Source organism: Acinonyx jubatus, chromosome B2, assembly GCF_027475565.1.
Source record: "Acinonyx jubatus isolate Ajub_Pintada_27869175 chromosome B2, VMU_Ajub_asm_v1.0, whole genome shotgun sequence".
Lineage (NCBI taxonomy): Eukaryota > Metazoa > Chordata > Mammalia > Carnivora > Felidae > Acinonyx > Acinonyx jubatus.
The window spans coordinates 59,408,882-59,432,500 of record NC_069385.1 but is presented as its reverse complement, the minus strand read 5'-3'; the positions used below and the strand labels follow the sequence as shown (position 1 = coordinate 59,432,500).

Here is a 23,619-nt window from a genome sequence, read left to right as displayed (position 1 = left end):
CAAATGTAACAAATATTATTAAAAATTATGTTTGCTATCACTTTGAAAAAAATATTTTTTTCACTTATCTTTTCTGAAATATTTGGAGTTTTTTGAGAATCTGCATACTGATTAGATTAACTTGATAGCTAAAAAATCTAGCCATTAAAATTCAGACTATATTTAATAGCTCTGAAAATGATAAGTAATCCAAGCAATGAAAAATTCAAATATACATTTGCTTTGCCACATAACTACTTCACTGCTGGTGGATACATGAAAGAGGAACCCATACTAAACTGGCTGATGCCCAGCTCCCCAGGAATTAGTGGGATATAGTGCTGGACATGACGTTACCTTGAGTACATGACAGTCAGCCCCTAACCAGGCTCTGATTCACAAACCTAGGAGGTACTCGCTTTAAGTCCTTGGGTAAGATACGAACTTGTGGTAATTGGGCCTTTTTTGTCGAATGTCTCCACTGTTCTTTTCCTTCCCGGTCTTGTTTGACTTTACTGGTGCTGTTGTTAAGGAAACAAAAAAAAAAAAAAAAAAAAAAAGTAGAATGGGCAGCCAAAGCTGCTGCTGATCATCTTGGGAATATTTTAGTATTTCAGTGTTCGAGTGTGTGTCTGACAGGGCCTAGGAGCAACTACATCAGAAAGGTACTTTTCTGTTTTGTTTTGTTTTCTGTTATTTTTTTCCCCTCCCACAGAATGGTAGGCAGAGTCTGGAGCTGGAGTTGGCTGTCATGTCCAAGTCTGTCTGCTTTTTAAAATTTTGTTTGTTTGAAATTACAAGGGTAAGATGAACTGCAGTGTAAGATGGGCTGTTTTGATCTATTCTGGTCATGATACCGCTTTTTTTCAATGTTAACATGAATGATTTGTTGCATTTTTCATTCCATCTAAAGATGTGTTGCCTTACTGCATCAGTGATTATATGAAAGATCTGACTGTCAACAAATCAGCAAATGGAGTCCATCTTTGCTTCATTCCATTTTACTCAAACCCTATTAAAAATTAATTTGTAGCCAATGCTTTCTTGATTTTGGACTTAAAATGATTAAAAGTGCATAGTAATATATTACATATATTCATAAATTTAGTATACTTTTCTTATTAAAAAAATCATGCATGCTGATATGTATTCAGTTACACATTAAGACTGTAAATAGTGCACATAATTTAAACAATGTTGTAAAGCTATAAGACTTGATTTTAAAATTGTCAGGATTTTATTTTAAAATCTAAATTAATTAAATTAGTAATAATCAAAAGTAAAATAGAATTCTTGGATCCCGTTCTGTTATTAATAGCATGAGCAGGCAACTCCAGCCATGTTTGTAATATATTTATGAAATATTTATATATATGTAAAAATAAATTTGTGACAATATGTTTATTCTGATTCTGATTCTTCTCATTGAGGATAACTATAGTGATGGGAGACATTTGTTTGTACATAAGGAAATAATTTACTACCTTATTTCAAAATAAACCTGGACTAAAACCTCATATCTCAAGGAATATAGGTAATTGAAATTTATTTTTGTAAAACATAACTTTTTAAAATGGCAAAATAGACAAAATTTATGCTTTCATGCACATCAAAAAATGAAACTTTATATAAAGCATGTTAAGAAATGGGTTTGAATGTATGTTAAATCATTTCTTCTAAAACCAAAGTAATTAACAAGAATATGAAAAGCCATACAAGTAGTTTATAAACTAGAGATATTTTTTTTCTCCCTTCTAATGCTGTTTTTATAAGGGTTATTACTAATCTGTCCTGTCTCAGATAGAACTCAAGTCTCCTGCCACTATACTTAACAAGTGTCCTAAGAGACGGTTTATTATCTGAAATTAGCCTCTGCTCTCCCAATGGTTGTTGCTTGCTTTCTAAAGCAATGTGTGAACCTATGATTTAAGCTTTTATTACACAGTGATTCCATTCTGCCACTGTGACCAAAAGTACCTGACTGCTGATCAAATTCTCTGTATTCGTTTCACCTTTTCCCCCCAATCTCTGTTAGGTTCTGAGCTCATGCCCAAAGCGCTCTCCACCAGGATAGTGGGAGGCATTTGGTGGTTTTTCACACTTATCATCATTTCTTCGTATACTGCTAACTTAGCCGCCTTTCTGACAGTGGAGCGCATGGAATCCCCTATTGACTCTGCTGATGATTTAGCTAAACAAACCAAGATAGAGTATGGTGCGGTGGAGGATGGTGCAACCATGACTTTTTTCAAGGTAAGTCCTACTGATTGTCTACAATTTACATATTAAAATGATAGAATGCAAACAAATCTCCCTCTCTTAATGGATGTAAGGATGTAGCAACACTGTAATTTGTGAAGAATAATCAATAGTCAATAATCCTCAATAATCAACAATCAATAATAATCAATAGTAAAAAATAATCAGGTTCCTCAGGGGATGGAGGGGTATGTGTACAACTAAATACACGGTCATTAAGGCAAAACATTTTAATACTTGCAAATGGCAAGGAGTTCTTGCTTTGCAAGTATTCCCTTTTTGTTCGAAGGAAATTCTGTCCATGGCAACATTTTTTTTTTCTCAACAAGGTTTTATCTTTGAATGTAAATGTCTATACATTTATTAGTATATATTAATATATTAGTATATTAATTACATTAAACATAATATAGTTAATATATAATATATATCAATATATGCCTAATGTAATGAATATATTAATACAATGTATTGATTATATATTAATATATATTTGTTAATATATATTAAATAGTATTAGATTCAGACTCTACCAGGATTAGCTGTTCCAGAGGAATAGAATGATTACATACATACATAATATTCTTATATACACATTTCTTTCTGTTAAGGGGAAACAAGGCTTGTTTACAAGCCTACAGAAAAAGAAGGAAAATAAATGATAGAAATAAGCCAAAACAATTCTTGTTGATGCACATTCATCTAATGTTCTGTAAGGCACAGAGTTTGAAAAGGAGCTATACCACTGAACTCATAATGGTTTCCAGAGGGACAGCCCTGTGGAACACTTGAATGGAACGTGCTTGAACCAGGTTCCAGGCATATAGAGTATCTTACCCTCTTTATTTTCCCTTTCTTCTTACTCCAGCTGATCTCATTGGGCCAAAATACTGTACTCTAAATCGGGTGATTTCACTTCAGGGAGTCAATATCACTTTGTAATTTCTTTTATATTGTACCAAGTCTTTTTGTTTTGTTTTGATGTTGTTATTGTTGTTGTTGTTTTAATATGCAATTTATTGTCAAATTGGTTTCCATGCAACACCCAGTGCTCATCCTAACAGGTGCCCTCCTCAATGCCCCTCACCCACCCTCTCCTCCCTCCCATCCCCCATCAACCCTCAGTTTGTTCTCAGTTTTTAAGAGTCTCTTATGTTTTGGCTCCCTCCCTCTCTAACCTTTGTTTTCTTTTTCTTCCCCTCCCCCATGGTCTTCTGTTAAGTTTCTCAGGATCCCCGTAAGAGTGAAAACATGGTATCTGTCTTTCTCTGTATGACTTATGCTAAGTGTACTAAGTCTTTTTAAATTCTTTGTATGTCAGACAAAATTTTAAGCATTGGTATTTTCCTTCACTGTTCATACAAATGTAATAGGAAGTTTAAGTATGCAGAAGTGATAACTTTTTTAAATAGTTGAATCAAACTATAAAATAAATTCTCTCATCAAACATTCATCACGTACCTGTTGAGTACCAGAAATTGCATTACATATTGGTCTTCTAGAGCAAATAACATCTATTTCTCACTTTTAAGGAGATCATAGTTTAGTTGGATGACTATATCAACAATCATGGAACTGGGTTTTATGATACTTAAAACACAAACTTTGCCAAAAATTATATAATTTTTGTTGTAAAAATTCTCACAAAACTAAATCATCTCTTTTTCTAGAGTTCTGGAGGACATAAATATCCAAAGAATGAGATAGGTTGATTGTTTAGTCAAATCTATATAATTCTTAAAATGTAATTATTTTCAGAGTGAATATCTCATATGGCTAGACGAAAGCTTAAAATGTGTATTTTTACATTTATTTGGAAAATCATTATTATTTAATCAAATTTGTTGAGTAACCAAAAATGAGCAAAATATTATGATCAGTAAGTGCCATTTGACTATATTAATTACAACTGATCAATTTTCCCCATTGAATATTCAGAATTAATAAAGATAGCTTTTCTTATATAGCGTTTTTTGTTTTGTTTTTTGTTTTTGTTTTTTTTTTGTTTTATTTTTGTTTTTTTTTTTTAGAAAAGGAAATCATCTGTTGAAATGCTAAATGCACATTGTATGTGTCAGTAACTTTGTAGGGAGTGAATGTGGGATGCATTAAAACTGTTATAGTATTCAAGAAACCTTTGAATAGAGTTTGTTAAAAAACACCAAGTATCTAAACCAAGTGATTTGATTGACATCAGAAGTTACTATTTCTGTTTCAAAAATACATCAGAGTTTTCATTTTATTTTTTATATTCCAGAAGACTCAAATATCTTGTTTCAAAGTTCTTTTGTACCATGAGCAAGGTTTATCTCTAGAAAATCAACTTAAAAAAATTATTTTTTTCTTATCTTTCAGCTTATTCTCTCCCCCTTTATTTTGTCTTTTCAGTCTTTTCAATTTTCTCTTTCTTTTTAAAAACTTTTAAATAATTTTTTTAATTTTAATTTTTTTAGGTAAATTATGCAGTATTAGTTTCTTTTTTTTTTGCCTACCTTCACTTTTCTTTGCTATTGACTTTTCTTCTTACTCTTTCAGCCCTTGTTTTCTCTCTCACGTGCAAGGGTACCTCTAGCACCAGGAGAAAATTGACATAGAACAATTTTCTCTTTCCAACAGCACAGACATTCTTTCTGTAGAATTAAGGCCTTCTGGAATCCATACTAGTCACAGTAAAAACCACACAGTGATAATCACTAAGTTGACAATTACCTTATGTTGATAACTTTATCACATGCTGAATTCTTACTTTAAAATTAGAAAAAAATTAGAATTTAAAAGAATACATTAAATATTGACTTCTCTTTAGTTATTTTAGTGTACCCCTAAATGATACTAATTTCAACCTCATATTTTAGTTTGTTAAATTATACACTTATACCAGCCATGGGTGTAAAATTTAAAAATATATATATTCCTTAACAATCTGGAATTAAAGTAATTGCATGCTCATTTTGCAACTTCACAATGAACCAGGGACTAGTGTATGTATTCTATTTAGATTTGATACCATTCTTTTATTTCTTAATTAACAGCAATGCATACAAACACTCTAGGAAGCACCCTTAAGGCATTGATTTCTAAAGGAATTTCCATCTTGTTTTTACAAATTTAACAAGACCCTGCTGTTAGTTAATTGTTCTGGAATGCTCAGTTCCAGAAAATTATTTTAAAGAATGGTATAATTTTGTTACTACAAGCAAGAAGAGCTGGCTCAAGATACCTGACCTTAAAGGGGTAAGTCCTCAGTATTGCAAAAACACAGAGTTATGCCATTCTCTAATATTAAATAATCCTTTTTCCAAAGAACATGCTTGACTTTGTTTATTGAGCTTACGTGTATATTGTCTTCAAGAAGAGTTCTTTCTTCTCCTCTTTTATATCCATTACACTCCATGCGCATTCTTTCCAGGGATAAATGTAAAGTCATGACTGGTAAAGTAACTAAAAATTGAGCAGATGGTAGTTCTTCAGTTATTCTTTATAAACAGCAGAAAACTGTATGACATCACCAATATATATTCTTAATCATATTTTAATGATAAAATAGCTGAAGGCCCAGGGATTTCATTGAAAAACAATAAAGGAGTTGTCAAAACCTCCTTCTCGGAATCTGGGGACTTGGTGTAGTACAACTGAAATCTCACCCCAGAGCTGAACACTACACAGAATGTTACTAAGCAACAAGCACATTCTTTTCTCCCGAAGTATAAAGATTAGGAGAATGAATACATATAGATTACATGTTCAAAAATAACTCAGTGAGAGCCTGTAGGTGTTATGGTTTCTTTTGAGAATCCCTGTATTTTCAAAGTGAGTCCTATGTTTTACAAAGTGATGCTGAATCACTTTGCTTCTATGCAACGCATGACTCAGGTTTTCCAATTCCTGACAATTCTCTCTCTGGGTTTGGTCTACCTGAAATCTCAAGCTTGCTATGTATACAAATACAGTCTGTCCTTCCAAAAAAGATGGTATCAAAGGAGATACCTTTTTTATGGTTATTTTAAAAAGCTCTGCCATATATTGTAAGAAATTTAAATAGTATCAAACATACAATGCATATCACTTAATGCTTCTGCAAATAAAATCTAAAATTCAGAATAGTTGTTATGAATGAAAAAAAAAACCTGAAATCAGAGAAACTGGGGCTTGATTCCTGGCTCCACCACGTATGGGCTGTATTTAGGTAAGATACTATTCCTTGTAAACCTCTGACTCCTCATTTCTACACTGGAATGACTAACAGGACCATTCTGAAAGTATTATTTGAATATTAAATGAAAGCTGTACACGTTTGCTAACCATCTAGTAAATGCTTGACGGAGGTTATATATTAGCATCACTAAAATACATGGCTAATTTAAAATATTCAGAATTTAGGATGATTTTAAACATAGTCAAGTAAATTATGTCTCTATGGCCCACAGTAGGATAAATAATTTTGAAATAGATTTAAGAAGAGATCACATCATGTTTATCTAATTGAAATTGCTTCAGTCTTCTGATAATTATTATCATGAAGAGGAGGTAATTTGGTAAGTGAAATAAAAAGAAACTATGAGAGCTCTTTTCTAGACTGTGTAGTTTGAAATGGTATATTGAGGTGCATTTAACAATTCTTTGGGGAATTTATTGCAAAGCATAGGTAAAGGGAACTATAAAAATATTTAATATAAAAAATATTTATCTTTAACTTTTTTTTAACCTAATGACTAAGATGTCTTATTTTAGGCAGTATTGCCATTCACCTTATGTTCTCAATTACATGCTCATTTGTAAGATATCAAATTTTTATTCAAGAAATAATTACCGATCATCTCTTATGTGGTAAGAACTGTGTTAAATCTTAAACATATTTCCTATATCTCCAAGCACTGCCTGCACCTGTCCATTCTATCTCCTATATATCTATTTCCTTTACTGTTTCCTTTACTGTTTACTGTTTACTGTCCTGGTTATGAAAACTAGTGTCATCTCTGTCTAGGGTTTTGTAGTAACCATTTAACTTTTCTTTCTCCCAATTTTGTCTGTATTGTTCTCTATGCTGCTACCAGAGTGACTTAAAGTCCTCCAAAATTGCCCTCTCCCCTTTGCTTTAGGATATAAACCTGGCTTCTCAGTGTGTTTGTAGACACCTCATTGTTGAGAGTCTTGAGCAAATGGTGAAAAAGGAATCCTTGAGACGTCTTTGGTGCAAAAAGATGATTTTATTAAATATGGGGACAGGACCCGTGGGCAGAAAGAGCTGCCCTGGGGTTGATTATATACTTTTAAGTTAGAGGGAGTTAGGGATAGTGTAAGTCTCTAAGGAATTTGAAAGCAAGGCTTTCAGAACCTTGAGGGGCTAGCTACTGTTAAGATTAGGTTACTTCTGGTCTTCAATAAAACAAAAACATTAAGGAAGTAAGGCGGCCATGAGTTCTTTGAGGAAGGTCACGCTCTACATGTTTCAGGTAAGTGTCAGTGGGCTGCAAGCTGTAAGGAGATTTAAGTTATGTTACATTTTTCTTGCCTTTGTTTGCCTCATCATCATGGTCTGGCTTCTTTTATAGCCACTTGCTCTCACACTTGCAGCTACTCCCAGGTTGGTCACAAGTAAATGATGCACCTCCTTCTCCAATGCCTGTTACACACTTTTTTCCCCATCCCTGTCCCTTCTTATAACCAAATTGGTTATATTCTCTTTATTCCTTAGATACTAATTCATGCCTCACTTATCAAATTTTCATGATCCTTCCCCTACCTGTTCTACTCAGTTTGGGCAAGGTACTCCTTTATATTCTCTGAGCACTTTTTACTTCGGTTCTTATTGAATTTTCAACCCAAGCTGTCTTCTTGGTTCTTGTGTTTCTATACCACACTGCATAGCAGGGATTGAATCTATATCATTCACGTTTGAATCTCTAGTTCCCTGCACAGGCTTTGCATATGGTTTGGGCTTTATTAGTTATCGACTGCCACAATGATGTTGCTTGACAAACAGCAAAACTCTCTTAGTGGCATGTGACATAAACCTTTATTTAGCTTACAAGTCAGCAGTCCTATTTCTAGAACCTTGGAAGCCCAGAGACTTTAGTACATTTTGAACAGACTCCGAAAAGTTCTCCGAAAAGTTCTGAGAACTTTTACTGACTTGAGACACTGAAGACTAGGAATGCTTAAAATTACCCAACCATGCAAATTCTAACTCTACAATATCACCTCTAAGTACTGGTTGCAAACAGCCCAGTTCTTTTAAATTATTTCTTCCCTCTCCTCCTTCTCTTTGTTGTTCTTCTGATGAGTGATCTCTTTCTTGTACTACCTTATCCCATGTAGCTGAAAGTAACTAGCTGATTCCTTGAATATTTTGTCATTTTGTGTAGACATTTCTTTGGCCAAGTCCAAAAGATTATTACTACATTTCAATCTTTTAACTTACGACAAGGCACACTTTAAAAATATTATTTCCCCCTATTTTCATTGATTCCTATTTCCCAATTTTCTCTCTAATGATTTCATTGTAATTTAGTATGTGACCCTAAATCAGTGTTTCGTATTTAGGTTCTCTTTGTGGCACCAACTCACTTCTTTTACCTAATTCTGTACAGTTATCCATGGCACAATGACTATAGCATCCATTGATGAAACCTGACAGAGAGTTTAGTAATTGTGTGATATTTCAATTTTGCTAATCTGTAGAACTAAAAAAGTTTTTCTTTTCAAAATATGTAGCTCTCTATGGCATTTCCATTTTTGACTTTGGGTTAAAAGTCAGTTTATTTGGAAGTATAGGTTGTAGTGTTAGGAATATAAGCAAGTGGATTAATCCATCTGGAGGAAAAGTTTTATGTTTTGGTACTTAGCCACAGAGGATTTTGTTTTATTTTTCTTTGTGCATTGTCTCCCTCTTTAGGAGAACTCAAAAGTACTTTCTAAATGCCAACTCATTAATCTTTACTGCAACCCCTGAGGAAGGTAGGAAGCAATTATCATTATGCTCATTTAACAGATGAGGAAACTGGGCCATGGAGAGGTTAAGTGACTTATTAATTATGAAAGCAATAACCAAGGGACTCGTAGTATCAACAATAAAAGTAATAGCTAAAGATATGATGGCATAACCATCATTACTCAGAAGAATTAAGTGCATTAGTCATTTTGGCTCACCCACATGACCCCAACTGTTTGATCATATTAAATTTCTAAAACATTTGCTTTAAGCCACTGGGGCAGATATAGTTATAACATGTTCTTTATAATCTGCTGCTTATTCTGAGCTTATCAGTTCAATGGTCTTCTAAAATTAAATTATGCTGGGGTGGCAGTATAGGTTTTTAAGCCTGAATTGCTTGTGTGGCATGCCTGTAATGATTTTTCAAAAGCTTGAGTGAGTTTTGCTTCTTAAATGCCAAAAGAACAGAAGTAATTTTTGAGTTGAGAGATAGAATGTAAAAAAATTTGGCAGTTTACTGCATGTACTTAATAAATGGATTTAGAAACATATACCATTCATTAGACATTTTTCATATTATTCTTTATTTCTCAAAAACATAATTTTTGTTTGTTGTTTTTATTTAAAGCAGCAGTAGCAATGAAAGTATAATATATTTACCATGAAAAGATTTATACATTGCAGAAGTAAATTTTCAAAATGGCATCTGTAGTGTACTTTTCACATTGCAAAAGGGTTTTTCTGAAATGAGTCTTTAGTTTCCTCTTACTATATTGGTGGTACAATATTTTGAAAGTTTCATTTTGTATATGCATAAAATTGACCTAAAATAGTTACAACGACGAGAAAGATAATCTAAAATGACTTTTGAATTCATTTTATTTTTTTATTGAGATATAATTGACTTATCTTGTTTAAGTTTAAGGTGTATAATGTGTTGATTTGATGAATTTATATATTGCAGTATGATTATCACTGTAGCATTAGCTAACATCTCCATCAAATCATTATCACAGTTGAAATCTAGTCTGTTAGCAACTTTGAAGTTTATAATACAGTATTCCTAACTTTAATCACAATGCTGTATATTAGATCTCCAGAACTTATTCTTTAAATGCCTTTCATAGTTTATGTAGTAAATTCCCAGTTAAGTATGATCATCACAAAGAAAGGGTTCAATAACTATTTATCTGCATGTGGATAGAAACTGGATATGTCTTTCACTGCATACCAAATTTACTACTGTATGTATTTTAATTATTTTCCACCACTATCCAGGAGGGATTCTTTGACAATATAATAATTAGAAATTCATTATCGTACCTCAGTAAGTACAGGGATTATTTCTTACATATTTGCTTGTAAAAGAGTTGTCCCGTTTATACAGGTGTTACTAACTTGCCACCTAGTTTTGCTTTCAAGTCATGTTTCTTTACTTGGAGTCAATTTATGCTTAGCAATGACACTGCCCTTTTCTCCTCAATAATTTAGATCTCGAATTTCAGCTTTGGGTTTCACATGGGGGCTATAGTCTCTGTGCCTAGAAACTAGTTTAAAACTGGAATATTAATATGAGCACATGTATATTGGCATCAAAGTTTTATGACTTAACAGTTTTTATTTGTTGATAAATAAAGTTAGCGATACTGACTACTTATCCGTGTCCTCAGTTAAAGCACTACTTCAGCTTATGGGGCCAGTCTTTTATCTATCAAAATAGTAGATGTGGGTGGGCTGCAAGCATTGGGACTGGACAGCATGGATGTCATATAGGAATATGGTCTTATCTGTGGTAGGCGATCACGTTATTCTGACAAGCAAGAAGACAGTCTTGATTTTTACGTCAATTTTTCTTTTTCAAGGGATAGTCATTACTTTGTCCTATTTGGGTATATCATTCACTAAGTTTCAAAAATCTTTAAAACATCCCTTTGTTCAAATCAGTAGTCTCAACCTGCTTGCACATTAGAACATTAGAATCATTCTTAGAGAATACTGAGGCCCAGACCCGTCTCCAAACCAAGGAATTAAAAATATTTGGAGGTGAGATTCTTGGTATCTGAGTTTTTTTATAACTTCTTTTGGTGATTCCAGTGTGCAGGAAGGGTTAAATTAACCCTGTCTGAAATATAAATAATCCCCTCATTATTGGCATCTGTATTTAATAACTAATTGCATTTACTTCATTTCTTTCATATTAGTTTGGGTATTCTTTTGTTCTGAAACCCAGAATTCACAAAATATCAGACAGAAGCATGAAATGATGATAAATCTGTTGAATGTACTCTTACTTCTTTCAAATTATTTACCTTTTGTTCAAAAGAGATTTGCTGAGAGTGAATAAGCTAATTACATCATTTCTGACACTGTTCCTGGAAGTCCCCAGTTGGTAGGCATAAGGATTGACTTGTAGCAGGATGAAGACAGCTAGAGCTTTCTCCTTTCTCGGGGAATTATGGTGGAGTAAATCCTGACCTTCGTTGTGTCTCTGAGTAAAAGTTGAGAAAATATATATTCTGTGGTAACTAGGGAGTGAATACATTCACCTTTTCTTTGTAAGTCTTATTGCAGGTTCTTCCACTGTGCGGGAGGGAGGAGAAATTAGAGACCAGTAAGCAGGCATATTAAAGTCTTGGAAGGATTATTATATATGTGACTTTTGTGTTTATAACTGGGACCAGATTAAGAAGCAGTGAAGTACCTTACTTTGTAATTATACATCGAGTTAGATTCTGCACAACAGTTTGAGATTTGGGCTCCTGTAGTTTTGTTTCCTGAGCTGACAGGACTATTCTGTAGTATTTGGTGAACTACTGTCACTCCTTCCTTGTGGAAAAAATGCACCTATGTTAACTGGTGGGGCAAATTATTACGCAATTCTAATTGATATCTTTTTTTGTGTTCCTTTGGAATTCCTCGTTATCCCTCTGCATATCTATACTGAAACCAAATACTCATCACACATGGCTCTAATGTGGGTGATGGAAAACCAGATATACTTAAGTTTCCAAGCCAAAAACTGTTCTTGCCAACTTGCTTGCAAGTTACTAATTAAGTAATGACTCAACGATTACATAGAAAAAATAGAAACTTTATTTTGAATTCTTTGTTTCATGTATTCAAGTTCACATATAATCTGGTTTATTGTTTTGATTTCTCTGCATATTTAATGAAACAAACGCTGAAAGCTTTACGTGATTGAACACCAATGTATCCTAGCAGTCAGTTTAGATTAGTGATTAATATTGTTACTGAAATACTCATCTGTCTAAGTTGATGTTTTCTTTGTTTTTCATCAGACAGCTTTTCTAGAAATCTAAAAGAAATATCTTAGCAAAGATTTTTGTAGCCATACCATTTCTCTTTTCTCCCAAATATTTTTTTTTCTTCATTATTGCTTTTAAGATACGAGTTATAGGTAATGGATCAATGTTAACATTAGGTTAAATAGCAAAATTTTGTTTAAAAAAGCAAAGTTGGTATTTTAAAAGTGTTGTTATATTTTTATTAGTATCTAATATGGTTTTGATATTAGTCATGTTTGAAATTAATATTTAAACCAATTTTTTATAATACATTTAAATTATTGGCATAGTAAGGGGGTTACTTTCACCCAGGGAGATTGTCTCTCTCCCCCATCCTCACTAACACACAATTTATTGTATGTGAGGCCTGATCCTATGTTTATTACAGGGATTTGCATAAGGCCTACAGGAAACCAACACCATTTTACTATGTTCCCATTGCAAGAAATAAAATGGTGCCTTTGAGTAAAGCTGCTTCATCAGACACTAGTTTAGCATGCCAAGTTACAGCTATCAATGGTGAAACAGCAGATGTGAAGGCTAGTTGGCATCAAAGCATATGAGTTGAAGACTTTCCTATGGGAAAGAAAGTGCTTCATTACACTTTATCTATACTAAGAACATTGGTTCTATCAAGCTGTCTGGGAAAATTAGACGATGATGGGTTTTATTACCTTAGCTCTGCCAGAGTGAATTCAATAGTTAAAAAGTAAGCGATAACACCATTTGGGGAATTATAAGAAGTTATTAGAGTTTCAGTGTATTTAAACTTCGAAAGAGCAGCAACTTTTATCTTCGCTTCTCTAAAATGTCTGAGGGACAAAAGTTTAATCCCTCTCTAATTTTCAATATGTACCAATGAAGCTTTGGGACTCTAATTGAAGAAAGAAGTTTTGTGTTTGACTGAAGTGTAAGATCTGAGAAACAATGTTTTAATTGCCTTGAAAGGCAAGTGCATGAGGCTGTTGTCATTCCAGGATACACTGTGGTTCTGTCTCTCTTCTGCCCTCCCTCCTCCACTCTGTGCAGGGACCACTCTTGCTGTTTGTCAAGTCAGCATGGCAGCTCAAACACCACATTGCACCTCATCAATCACAGGGAGTGAGAAAACTCAAAGTCAGTTAATAGAGCAACGTAGAGCTGGCCTGTCAAGTACTGCATAATGGATAATTGTCACTGTAAGAGTTTATAGCCACCGGTTAGGCAACAATTGCAAGGGACTTGGAAAGGCATATTTTTGGACGTAAAAATATAGGCTTAGATAAATATAAAAATTGTCACTTAAAACTTGTAATGTTTTATTTGTTAGTTAAAAAATTAAGATGAAAACTTCTCTTCTATGTAAGTTGCAGCATAAAAGCATCATTCGGTATTTCTAAAACAAATGTACAAACAAACAAAACACCCAGTTTCTCTGCTTTGTAAATTATTTGAGGAAATTATTTTAATTGGGATTGTGGCTAAGAAAGATCTATTAATCATGTTTAGTGTGTGTGTGTGTGTGTGTGTGTGTGTGTGTGTGTGTTTGTAGGGGGGAATCAAACTTTAGAGTATCAACAAAAACATATTATCTTTTTAGATTATCCATTAGCTAAAGTGAATACTGTGAAACTTGTACTTAATCCAGAATACCCTATGCCCTTGGCAGTTAATGTTCTTGATTTTTCATGCACCATGATGTCTTTTTCTTTTTTTTTTTTTTGGTGGGGGGTGTGTGCTATTTTCTGTTGTTGCAAATACACTTTAAGCTAATTATCACATTTGGTCAGCTAAACATCCTTTTGTTCATTTGTTTTCCTATCTCTTTTCCAAAAGTCCTAGTAGCAAAAATACCACTTTGTTCTTTGATATTAAGAGCTGATTAAAGACATTATATGTAGCTAAGTAGGTTCTCTCATTATATCATAAAGCAAAATGAGGTTTACTGTTACTACTGCTTCCATCTTTGCTATATAGACTTTCATTTAAAGACAAAACAGAACTGCTTTTCCCCCTTGGAAGCGTGCAAAATGTAGGATCATCAGCCCTTCTGATAGTGAATCATCTTATTACTTCATCACTCATATTCACCAATAGCAAACACAGCTCATAAAGCATCCTTTCTTTTTTATACCCTTTCTCTACCCCAATAGATTGGAAAAAAGACAAAATAAATTTTAGAGGTGTTGATAGTTGCAAACTGAATATAATAGATTCCTCAAAAATATTGCTTTTCAAAAAGCAATATTGGCTAGATTAAACATTAATGCTAAATGTCTTCGTCATAAAGAGGTCAGATTTTGAAGTAATTCAAGTTCTTTTGCTGGGATATTATTGACTTTGACAGTGCCTAGAGTTGTAAATATCTAATGCATACTGTTAAGCACTTTCATTGACCTCCTGTGTTCAGAGAGAGTCCTTAACAGTTTCATAAGTAAAGAACTTTACAGATGAGGGAATGTGTCTGCACGTGTATGCACATGCATGAGTGAGTGTGTTCTATAGGAATAAGATATGCTACCTTAATTGGAATTAAATTATGAATGGTTACATGATTTATTTTTCTTATACCCAGTTTCCATATTAAATCTGTTCTAGTGGAATAATAGTTCAAGGCTGGCAATAAATTGTAATTTTATTTTTCCTTGATAGCATTTGAATAATACTTTTGATTATCATTAGCCTATTGTATATACCACAACACTAGTGGAGTTCAGTGAAAAGATTTGATTGTCTCTAAAGGTAGGTGTTTCCTTTATTAAATATTGTAATTACAACTAATTAGAGGTTACACAATAAATTAGTTTGCTTTGTAGGTCCCTTGACTGCTTTCAGAACACTGTGAGTTTATGCTTCATTATAATTTATTACAAAAACAATTAAATAAAAACCAAATAATTAGAAAGTAGCATTAATAGTGGATATAAATGATTGTTGAATCAATACAATGCAGTTTAACAAAATGATTAAATCCATAAACTAGGTTGTGTCATGAAATCATATCTATCACTTGTTAGGGATTTACTTAACCTAGGGCTTCTGTCTTTTTATAGCTAAACTGGGGGTTTAATTACCTGTTTTATAGATTGTTTACATAAAGCACTAAACATGTAATAAACTCCCAGTGTGTACTTACTGCTATTCTTATTTTAAGGCACTTAATAGTTGAACTGATAAACTCTGTAGCAGATAAAACCATTTCCCTCCAAATGAATGCTTGCATTCCTGGAAATACATCCAGTTTACCTATGCTTAATGCCAAAAGCTGGTACTCAATTACGTTTATGTTTGATTTGTTATTTAATCTTGATTGTAGATTATTAAAAAATATTCTAGATTACTCTCTTGCACTGCTGAAAAGATAAAACGCATCATGAATCCAGTTCCATCCATACATCCAATTTTAATTAATGATCTTTTTATTAATGGTTTTTTAATTAACGGTCTTTTTATTAATGTGTGAGATTTACTTTGACAAACAATTCATGCTCAGAATTAATGCTTAAATAGAAGAACTCCCATTTTTAATTGCTCTTCCTCTCCATAAATATTAACCAGTGTAATTTTAGCAAGTTTCTTTTTCTCTTATAAAAATAATGCATATGACTCATGAGAACTATAGAATTTTAGGAAAACAAAGGAAAAAATGTCAAAGTCCAACAAAAGCCTCCAGTATTTTCTCACTATATTTTTTCTCTTGTTTCAGTGTTAAAGACTTTTAGCCTGTATATAGCTTTACATATCTCATATTTCCACTGAACACAGGTAGTGATGCTCTTTTCAGGAATATGCTTTAAAAATTCATTATCAGCATGCTCACTTTGGCAGCACATATACTGAGATTCATTATCAGTAAAATAGGGTTATAAGAATGTGCTCATGATACTTTCAGAAATATTTTTTTTTCTTGAGATAAAGTCTAAAACAAAAAGCCACTTGCTAATTTCCAAACCCATTCACCTAGTCATTGCAAACTTCTTTTTATTGTTTATTTTATTTTTGAGAGAGAGAGAGAGAGAGAGAGAGAGAGAGAGAGAGAGAGAGGGAGGGAGAGGCAGACTGTAAGAGGAGGAGGAGAACAGAGAGAGAGAGAGAGAGAGAGAGAGAGAGAGAGAGAGAGAGAGAGACAGAATCCGAAGCAGGCTGCAGGCTCTGAGGTGTCAGCACAGAGCCCTACATGGGGCTCTAAGTCACTAACTGAAATCGTGACCTGAGCAGAAGTCGGACGCTTAACCAACTGAGCCACCCAGATGCTCCCACTAACTTTCAAAATATGTTTGTATATAAACACACATGCATAGCAAAGAAATCATTTATATCCTAAATACCTAAGATAACAATTGAGATATTGATTTTCAATGTTTGTTGCATTAAACTATCAGAAATTTAATGCTTTCATATATTAAATTTAATAAATGCTTTTAATCAAACCTTGAAGGAAAATTGGTAGAGAGATAGTTTTAAGGTTGTCTGTTTAGACTTCTTAATATAATTTTTTTCTTCAAGTGAAAAAGAAAAAAATCTTGTAATAGAAATATATAGGAGTAGTTGTTAACCTTTTTCTGTTGAGCCATATTAACTTATATTTAGAAGAATGATTATAGAAATATCTTTCTTTATCTACATTAGCTGTAGTTTATTCAGTCTTTCCATGTCTATAAATGAAAAAGAACACTTGCATGGCTGTACTGTCACATAGAGTTGACATTGAATGCATGTAGTCTGGAATTCCATTCCTCAGTTATTCCAGGATGCCCAAGATGCGCTAGTGTCAGGGGAGTCTATGTTAGCTCATATTTTTTAGGTATTCACATACAGATATTTTTATCATATCAGCCTTTTCTTCCAACACTAGAAGAAACTAACCCAGCCTAACTCTAGCAAATATATTTTAGTGGAGTAAATTAGGAATCCACATTGTTGGGTGTGATGACGGTCTGGCTGCGACATGTCACCCCATTGATCCCTGGAGTTGATTCAGCTGATCTGACTGGCTAGGCAGGTATCTCTCTCCCTCACCGCTCCATGTGCGCCCCTCCCAAAGCTGTGTGCTGGGTACAAGAGGAAACAAGGGCCACTTTCCCCAATAGAGGAGGACTTTCTTCGGTTGAGGGTAAACAAGCAGCTGCACTCCCCTGCTAGAACCTCCAAACAGGCTCTCAAGGTCCATTAGTAGAACATAGGGTGGTCAAGCTTCCAAGACCCCAGACACATCCAAATGAGGTGCTGCACGTGGCAGTCTGCCTTTCTTTAAAAAAATAAAATACAGGGGCGCCTGGGTGGCGCAGTCGGTTAAGCGTCTGACTTCAGCCAGGTCACGATCTCGCGGTCCGGGAGTTCGAGCCCCGCGTCAGGCTCTGGGCTGATGGCTCAGAGCCTGGAGCCTGTTTCCGATTCTGTGCCTCCCTCTCTCTCTGCCCCTCCCTCGTTCATGCTCTGTCTCTCTCTGTCCCAAAAATAAAATAAACGTTGAAAAAAAAATTTAAAAAAATAAAATAAAATACAAAAACAGCAACAACAGCGGCAGCAGCAGCAGCAACAACAAGGTATCCATATTGTCAAAATAGAAGAAAATGACTTAAGAGGCCATGACTAAGAAAGGAACATGTCTAAAAATAACAATTTTTAGATCTACCTGATACATCCTAATCTTTAGGAAGATGTTTCATAAAGGACTACCCGAATTTGATGACAATGATGATGATGAAGATGATGATGTTGATGATGTTCAAGAAGATGTTGATGTTCCTGATAGAGATCTGCCTTGGAAGCCAGGGAAAACACTAGAGCAATTTATGTTTATGAATTAAAATAATAGAGGTGACTTTAAGAAAACCAGCAAAATTTATTCTAAACAAGTCAAGTAAACTAGCATTAGCAGAAGGGTAACTTCCAAAGTCAGAAAGACATCTTTATTTAAAGGTGTCTGAGAAGTAATTTTTTGAAAACAGGAGTCCTGAGATCATGGGATGTAACCTTCATCATAATGAAGGGGCTTGTGCATGGGCATCAGCCTGCTGGGCTTCACTTTCAGAGCTGCTTTTTCTCCGGGGCCCAATCATTGCAAGTTGCCGCTTCCATTTATTTCTACACTGATGCCCTAAAGATGTAGTTCTTAGAGTAAAACTCTTATGGCCAGAAGAACAAAATTAATTGTATTTTGAAAATAAAAATGGTAACTAAACTCTTCCTTTTTTTATGTGTGGTGTCAGTAGACAGGCAATAGCTATCTTACCATCCTTCTCACTCCTTATTAACCCTTGTTTCTTTCCAAATCTCAGGCCTAATTTATTATACCTGCTATCTCTTAAAAATAAGTGTGCAGTGATTTACTGTTACTAGCTCAAAAGAAACACTTGAGTGTTTTGCCTGACCTTCTTTCTTTGAATTTGGGAATACTTTTAACAGTGTCCGTGTCAGTAGTTCGCTACAAAACGCTTCAAAGAAATTTCACTATCTCAGGCTAACAAATAGGACCGGAGTTTTGTTTTGTTATGGCTTTTACTAAAATGTGAATGTCTCTTAATACATGAAATGTGGCTAGTGCAACCAAGGATCAAAATTTCTTGTTTTAAATTGAAGTATAGTTGATATACAATATTACATTAGTTTCAGGGGGACAATGTGGTGATTAGATAAGTCCATACATTATGCCGTGCTCTCCCCAAGTCCAGCTACCATCTGCCACCACACAACACTATTACAACACCATTGACTATATTCCCTATGCTGTACTTTTCACCCCCATTACTTATTCATTCTGTAATTGGAACAGAATTTTAAATTTTACCTAATTTTAATTGATTTAATTGGGAAAATTTGAACCTGAGGCAGTGTAAGACATTTTCCCATTAAACACAAAATTATATATTTGTTTTCAATTTTGTGTCATGTTGGATATTGTATTATAGAGCATGTGGTCAGTGCCTGTGTCATTTTTAGTATTGCTCATAAACACATCATTGATATCAGTGGCAATGGATTGATTCAGTTCAAATTATTTCTTCTGTGTACTGATGTAACATTGTAATGTGTTTGTTTAGCAGTCTATGCATATGACACAAGTTACAATGATAACTATGTAAGCCTCAACTGGCAATTCAATTGAAATATATACTATTATTTTAAACAAAGTATAATTAAATTATTTTTCTAGTTTAAAAAGTGCATATGGGCGAGTTTTCAAATTTAAAATGAAGGTATAGTATTGAAGCACAATTGAGTAGAAATGGAGAAGCAAATACAACTGGAACAGTAAAGAATAAAAATCTGGGTGAAGGCATGTTACAGATTTCACCATAAATGGCAATTGCAACTTACTGAGGCAGAGCTAAGTGGAAAAGCTGTTTGTTGCATAAAAAGATTTTTAACAACAACAAAGTCATTATCAAGAAACATTCTCAGGAAAAGCATAATGAATTTGACAGACAGTTTCTCTTAACAGTAACAAGATAATCAATGAAATTAGTTGTCTGAAATCAGAGTCAAATGTTCCAAGAATTTAAAAAGATTGTTAGATGTTTATAGCAGAATTACCAACAATAGCCAAATTTGTAAAGAACCCAAATGTCCATCGATTGATGAATGGATAAAGAAGATGTGGTATATAGGTACAATGGAATATTACTCAGCCATCTAAAAGTAATGATGTCTTACCATTTGCAATGACGTGGATGGAGCTAGAGTGTATTATGCTAAGTGAAATAAGTCAGGCAGAGAAATAAATATACCATATGATTTCACTCATGTGTGGAAATTAAGAAATGAAATAGATGAACATAGGGAAAGGGGGGAAAAGAGAGGGAGGCAAAACATAAAAGACTTTTAACTATAGAGAACAAACTGAAGATTGATGGAGGGGAGGCAGGTGGGGGATGGGCTAAATACGTGATGGGTGTTAAGGAGGGCACTTATAAGGGTTGCCTGCGTGGCTCAGTTGGTTAAGAGCCTGGCTTCTGCTCAGGTCACAGTCCCACAGTTTGTGGGTTCAAGCCCTATGTGGGATTCTGTGCTGACAGCTCAGAGCCTGGAGCCTGCTTCTGATTCTGTGCCTCCCTCTCTCTTCGCCCGTCCCTAACTCGTGTTCTGTCTCTCTCTCTCTCTCTCTCTCTCTCTTAAAAATAAACATAATTTTTTTTTAAATTTACTTAACTGTTAACTCTACTCAAAATTCTCATAAAAGAAATGGTTGCCATATTTTCAATAACCAAAGATTAAAAATGGTAGTATGTTTTAGTTTTTTTCACTAATATCTCACATTGTAAAAACTTAAATTCCCAACCTGTTTCACTTTATGAGTTTCCAGCTGTTTTATAAATCTTAGTCTTACATCACATTGGGACCGAAAAATATGTTCCCACATTTTTCTCCTGTCGCTACTGCTAAGTCATTTTCAGGAATATGGTTTTTTCTTTGAATTACCAAGATGACACTTCTTTCTATATTAATTGATCCTACTTGAACGGTTTTTGGTTTTCCTCAATCTAAGTGAGAAGAATTTGATGGTGATTTGATCTCGACCACAAACCAGCTGAACAAATCTCTGTATCCACTACAGCTTGAAAGCAGGATTGCATGCATAGTTTGTAGTCCAGTTTTCAGTATCCAAAAGTGTTTTGTTTTTTTGTTTTTGTTTTTTTCTTTTTTTCTTACAGAGTTCTCCTACTGTCAGTCTCTAGCTTTCTAGCATTCTGAACAGAGAAGAAACTCTGCTTCTGCTTTTCTAGTGGGCCCAACATTTCCATGACAAATGAGGACTACTCAATCACCTGCCTCCCTCCCACCCCTATCTCTGGCAGATAATCCCCTCTTATCACTGCTTGCCCAGTTATTTTCTAGCATTTGTAGCCCCTAAATTAACACAGAAGTCCAGACAATAGTGAGAACCAGGAAACATACTCTGCCTCTCAAAATTAGTATCCACAAAAACAAAGAATGGCTGTTTATCGGACAAAGAGAATTTACAAGGAGTATCGTGTACAGGTGGAAACAATGTTGTGCCTATGTCCTTTCAACTCGGCAGCAGCATTTCATTCTAATAAGCGTGGGCCATTGATTTATTTGTAATACAGTTGAAGCATCTTTGTAGTTAAAAGAAATTTCTCTCAGGGATGCCTAGGTGGCTCCGTTTGTTGAGCGTCCAGCTCTAGATTTCAGCTTAGATCATGATCCCAGTGTCACAGGATCAAGCCCCATATTAGGCTTGCTGAGCATGGAGTCTGCTTGAGATTCTGTCTCTCTCTCTCTCTCTCTCTCTCTCTCTCTCTGTCTCTCACTCACCCTTCCTCTGACCCTCTCCCCGGCTCATGCTCTCTCTCCCTCTCTCTTTCTCTCTAAAATAAAAATTAAAATAAAAACAAAAAGAAATTTTAAATTAAAAAAAAAAGAAAAAGAAATTTCTCTCAGACTCCAGCAGTAAGATGTCTGTGTTAATTTTCCATGTTGGGATACATCTTTTGGTGTATCTTAGCATATTAATATAATGTACTATGATGTGACCAGAGAAATTATTGGGCATAGTTATTCAAATGCTTTTTAACTGGAAATCCATAATCTTTATTTACTTCTAAATGTACTCTGTATATACATGAAACTGTCTTCTAAAGTATCGTTATTATAACTCTTGGACTGTGAAGGAAAACTTCTGCATCTTCTATTCACTCGTTAACATGGTGGATATGAGGCGTTTAAAAGAATCGAATACATAATTAACATCATAATTAATAGTACTATAATATGTACTTAAAGTTGCTAAAAGTGGAGATCTTACATGTTCTTACCACACTTGTTGAATATGATAAATAGTGCTGCTATGAATATTTATATACATGTTTTTGAATGGACATACGTTTTCATATTTCTTGGGTACGTATCTAGAAATACAATTGCTGAATCATGATAACTCTATGTTTGGCTCACTGAGGAATTCCTAGACAGATTTCCAAATGGATGCATGAATTAACATTACCATCAACAGTGTATAGAGGATTCTAGTTTTCTTCACATCCTCACCAACACTTTTTATCTTTTTGATAATAACCATTCTGTTGAGGATGAAGTGGTGTCTCATTGTGGTTTTGATTTGTGTTTCCCTGATACTAATGATATTGAGCATTTTTATATGTGCTCATTGGCCATCTGTATATCTTTGGAGAAATATGTAGTCAGCTTGTTTGCTCAATTTTAAATTGGATTATTTATATTTTTATTGAATTTTAGAAGTTCTTTACACTTCTTAGGTACAAATAGCTCATCAGAAATAGGCTATGTAAATGCTTTCTTTCATTCTTGGGTTGTCTTTCAACTATCTTAATTATGTCCGTTGATGCACAAAAATTTTTAATTTTGATGAAATCTGATTTAAATATTTTTCTTTAGTTGCTTGTGATACTACTATTACATCTAAGAAGACTTTTTTTTACCTAAGAGCCTAAAGATTTAATACTACATTTTCTTCTGAGGCCTTTATAATTAACTCTTACATGTAGGTCTGTGATCCACCTTGAGTTAATTATTGTGCATGATGTGAGTAACAGGGACAACTTACTCCTTTGCATGTCAATATCCAGGTGTCTCAGCACCATTTGTTGAAAACACAATTCTTTCTCCATTGAACAGTTTTGACACTCTTGTGAAAAGCCAAATGTTCATAAACATAAGGATTTACTTCTGGAATCTTTAGTCTATTCCACTAATCTATATACCACACAATCTTGAATACTCTAGTAAGCTTTGAAATTAGGAAATGTGAGTCCATTATTTTTTTTTTCTTTTTAAGATTGTTTTGACTGTTCTGGGCCTCTTGTATTTCTATATGCATTTTAGGATAACTGGTCAATATTTGCAAAAAGCCAGGTAGAACATTAATAGAGATTGAGTTAAATTTGTATATCTATTTGGGAATAATTATTATCTTAACAGTGTTAAGTCTTCTGATCCTTGAACATGGAATGCTTTTCCATTTATTTAGGTCTTTAATTTCAGAAATGTTATAAAGTTTTATTATATAAATGTTGTGCCTCTTTTAAAAATGTATTTTTACATAAGTGTATTTTATACTTTTTAATGCTATTATAAATAGAATTGTTTTTATAATTTTATTTTCTGATTGTTCATTGCCAGTTTGCAGAAATATAATTGATTTTTTTATATTGATCTGATATA

General features: G+C 33.9%; 1 protein-coding gene across 4 annotated transcripts in view; it reads left to right on the top strand.

Moving 5' to 3' along the window:
* GRIK2 (glutamate ionotropic receptor kainate type subunit 2) overlaps positions 1 to 23,619 on the top strand; it is a 648,818-nt gene that overhangs the window by 521,426 nt on the left and 103,773 nt on the right. For all 4 annotated transcript variants that reach the window (XM_027057188.2, XM_027057189.2, XM_027057193.2 and 1 more), the window contains exon 13: positions 2,015 to 2,232. In XM_027057188.2, the coding sequence (XP_026912989.1) occupies positions 2,015 to 2,232 (218 nt within the window). The remainder of the gene's footprint in view (positions 1 to 2,014; positions 2,233 to 23,619) is intronic.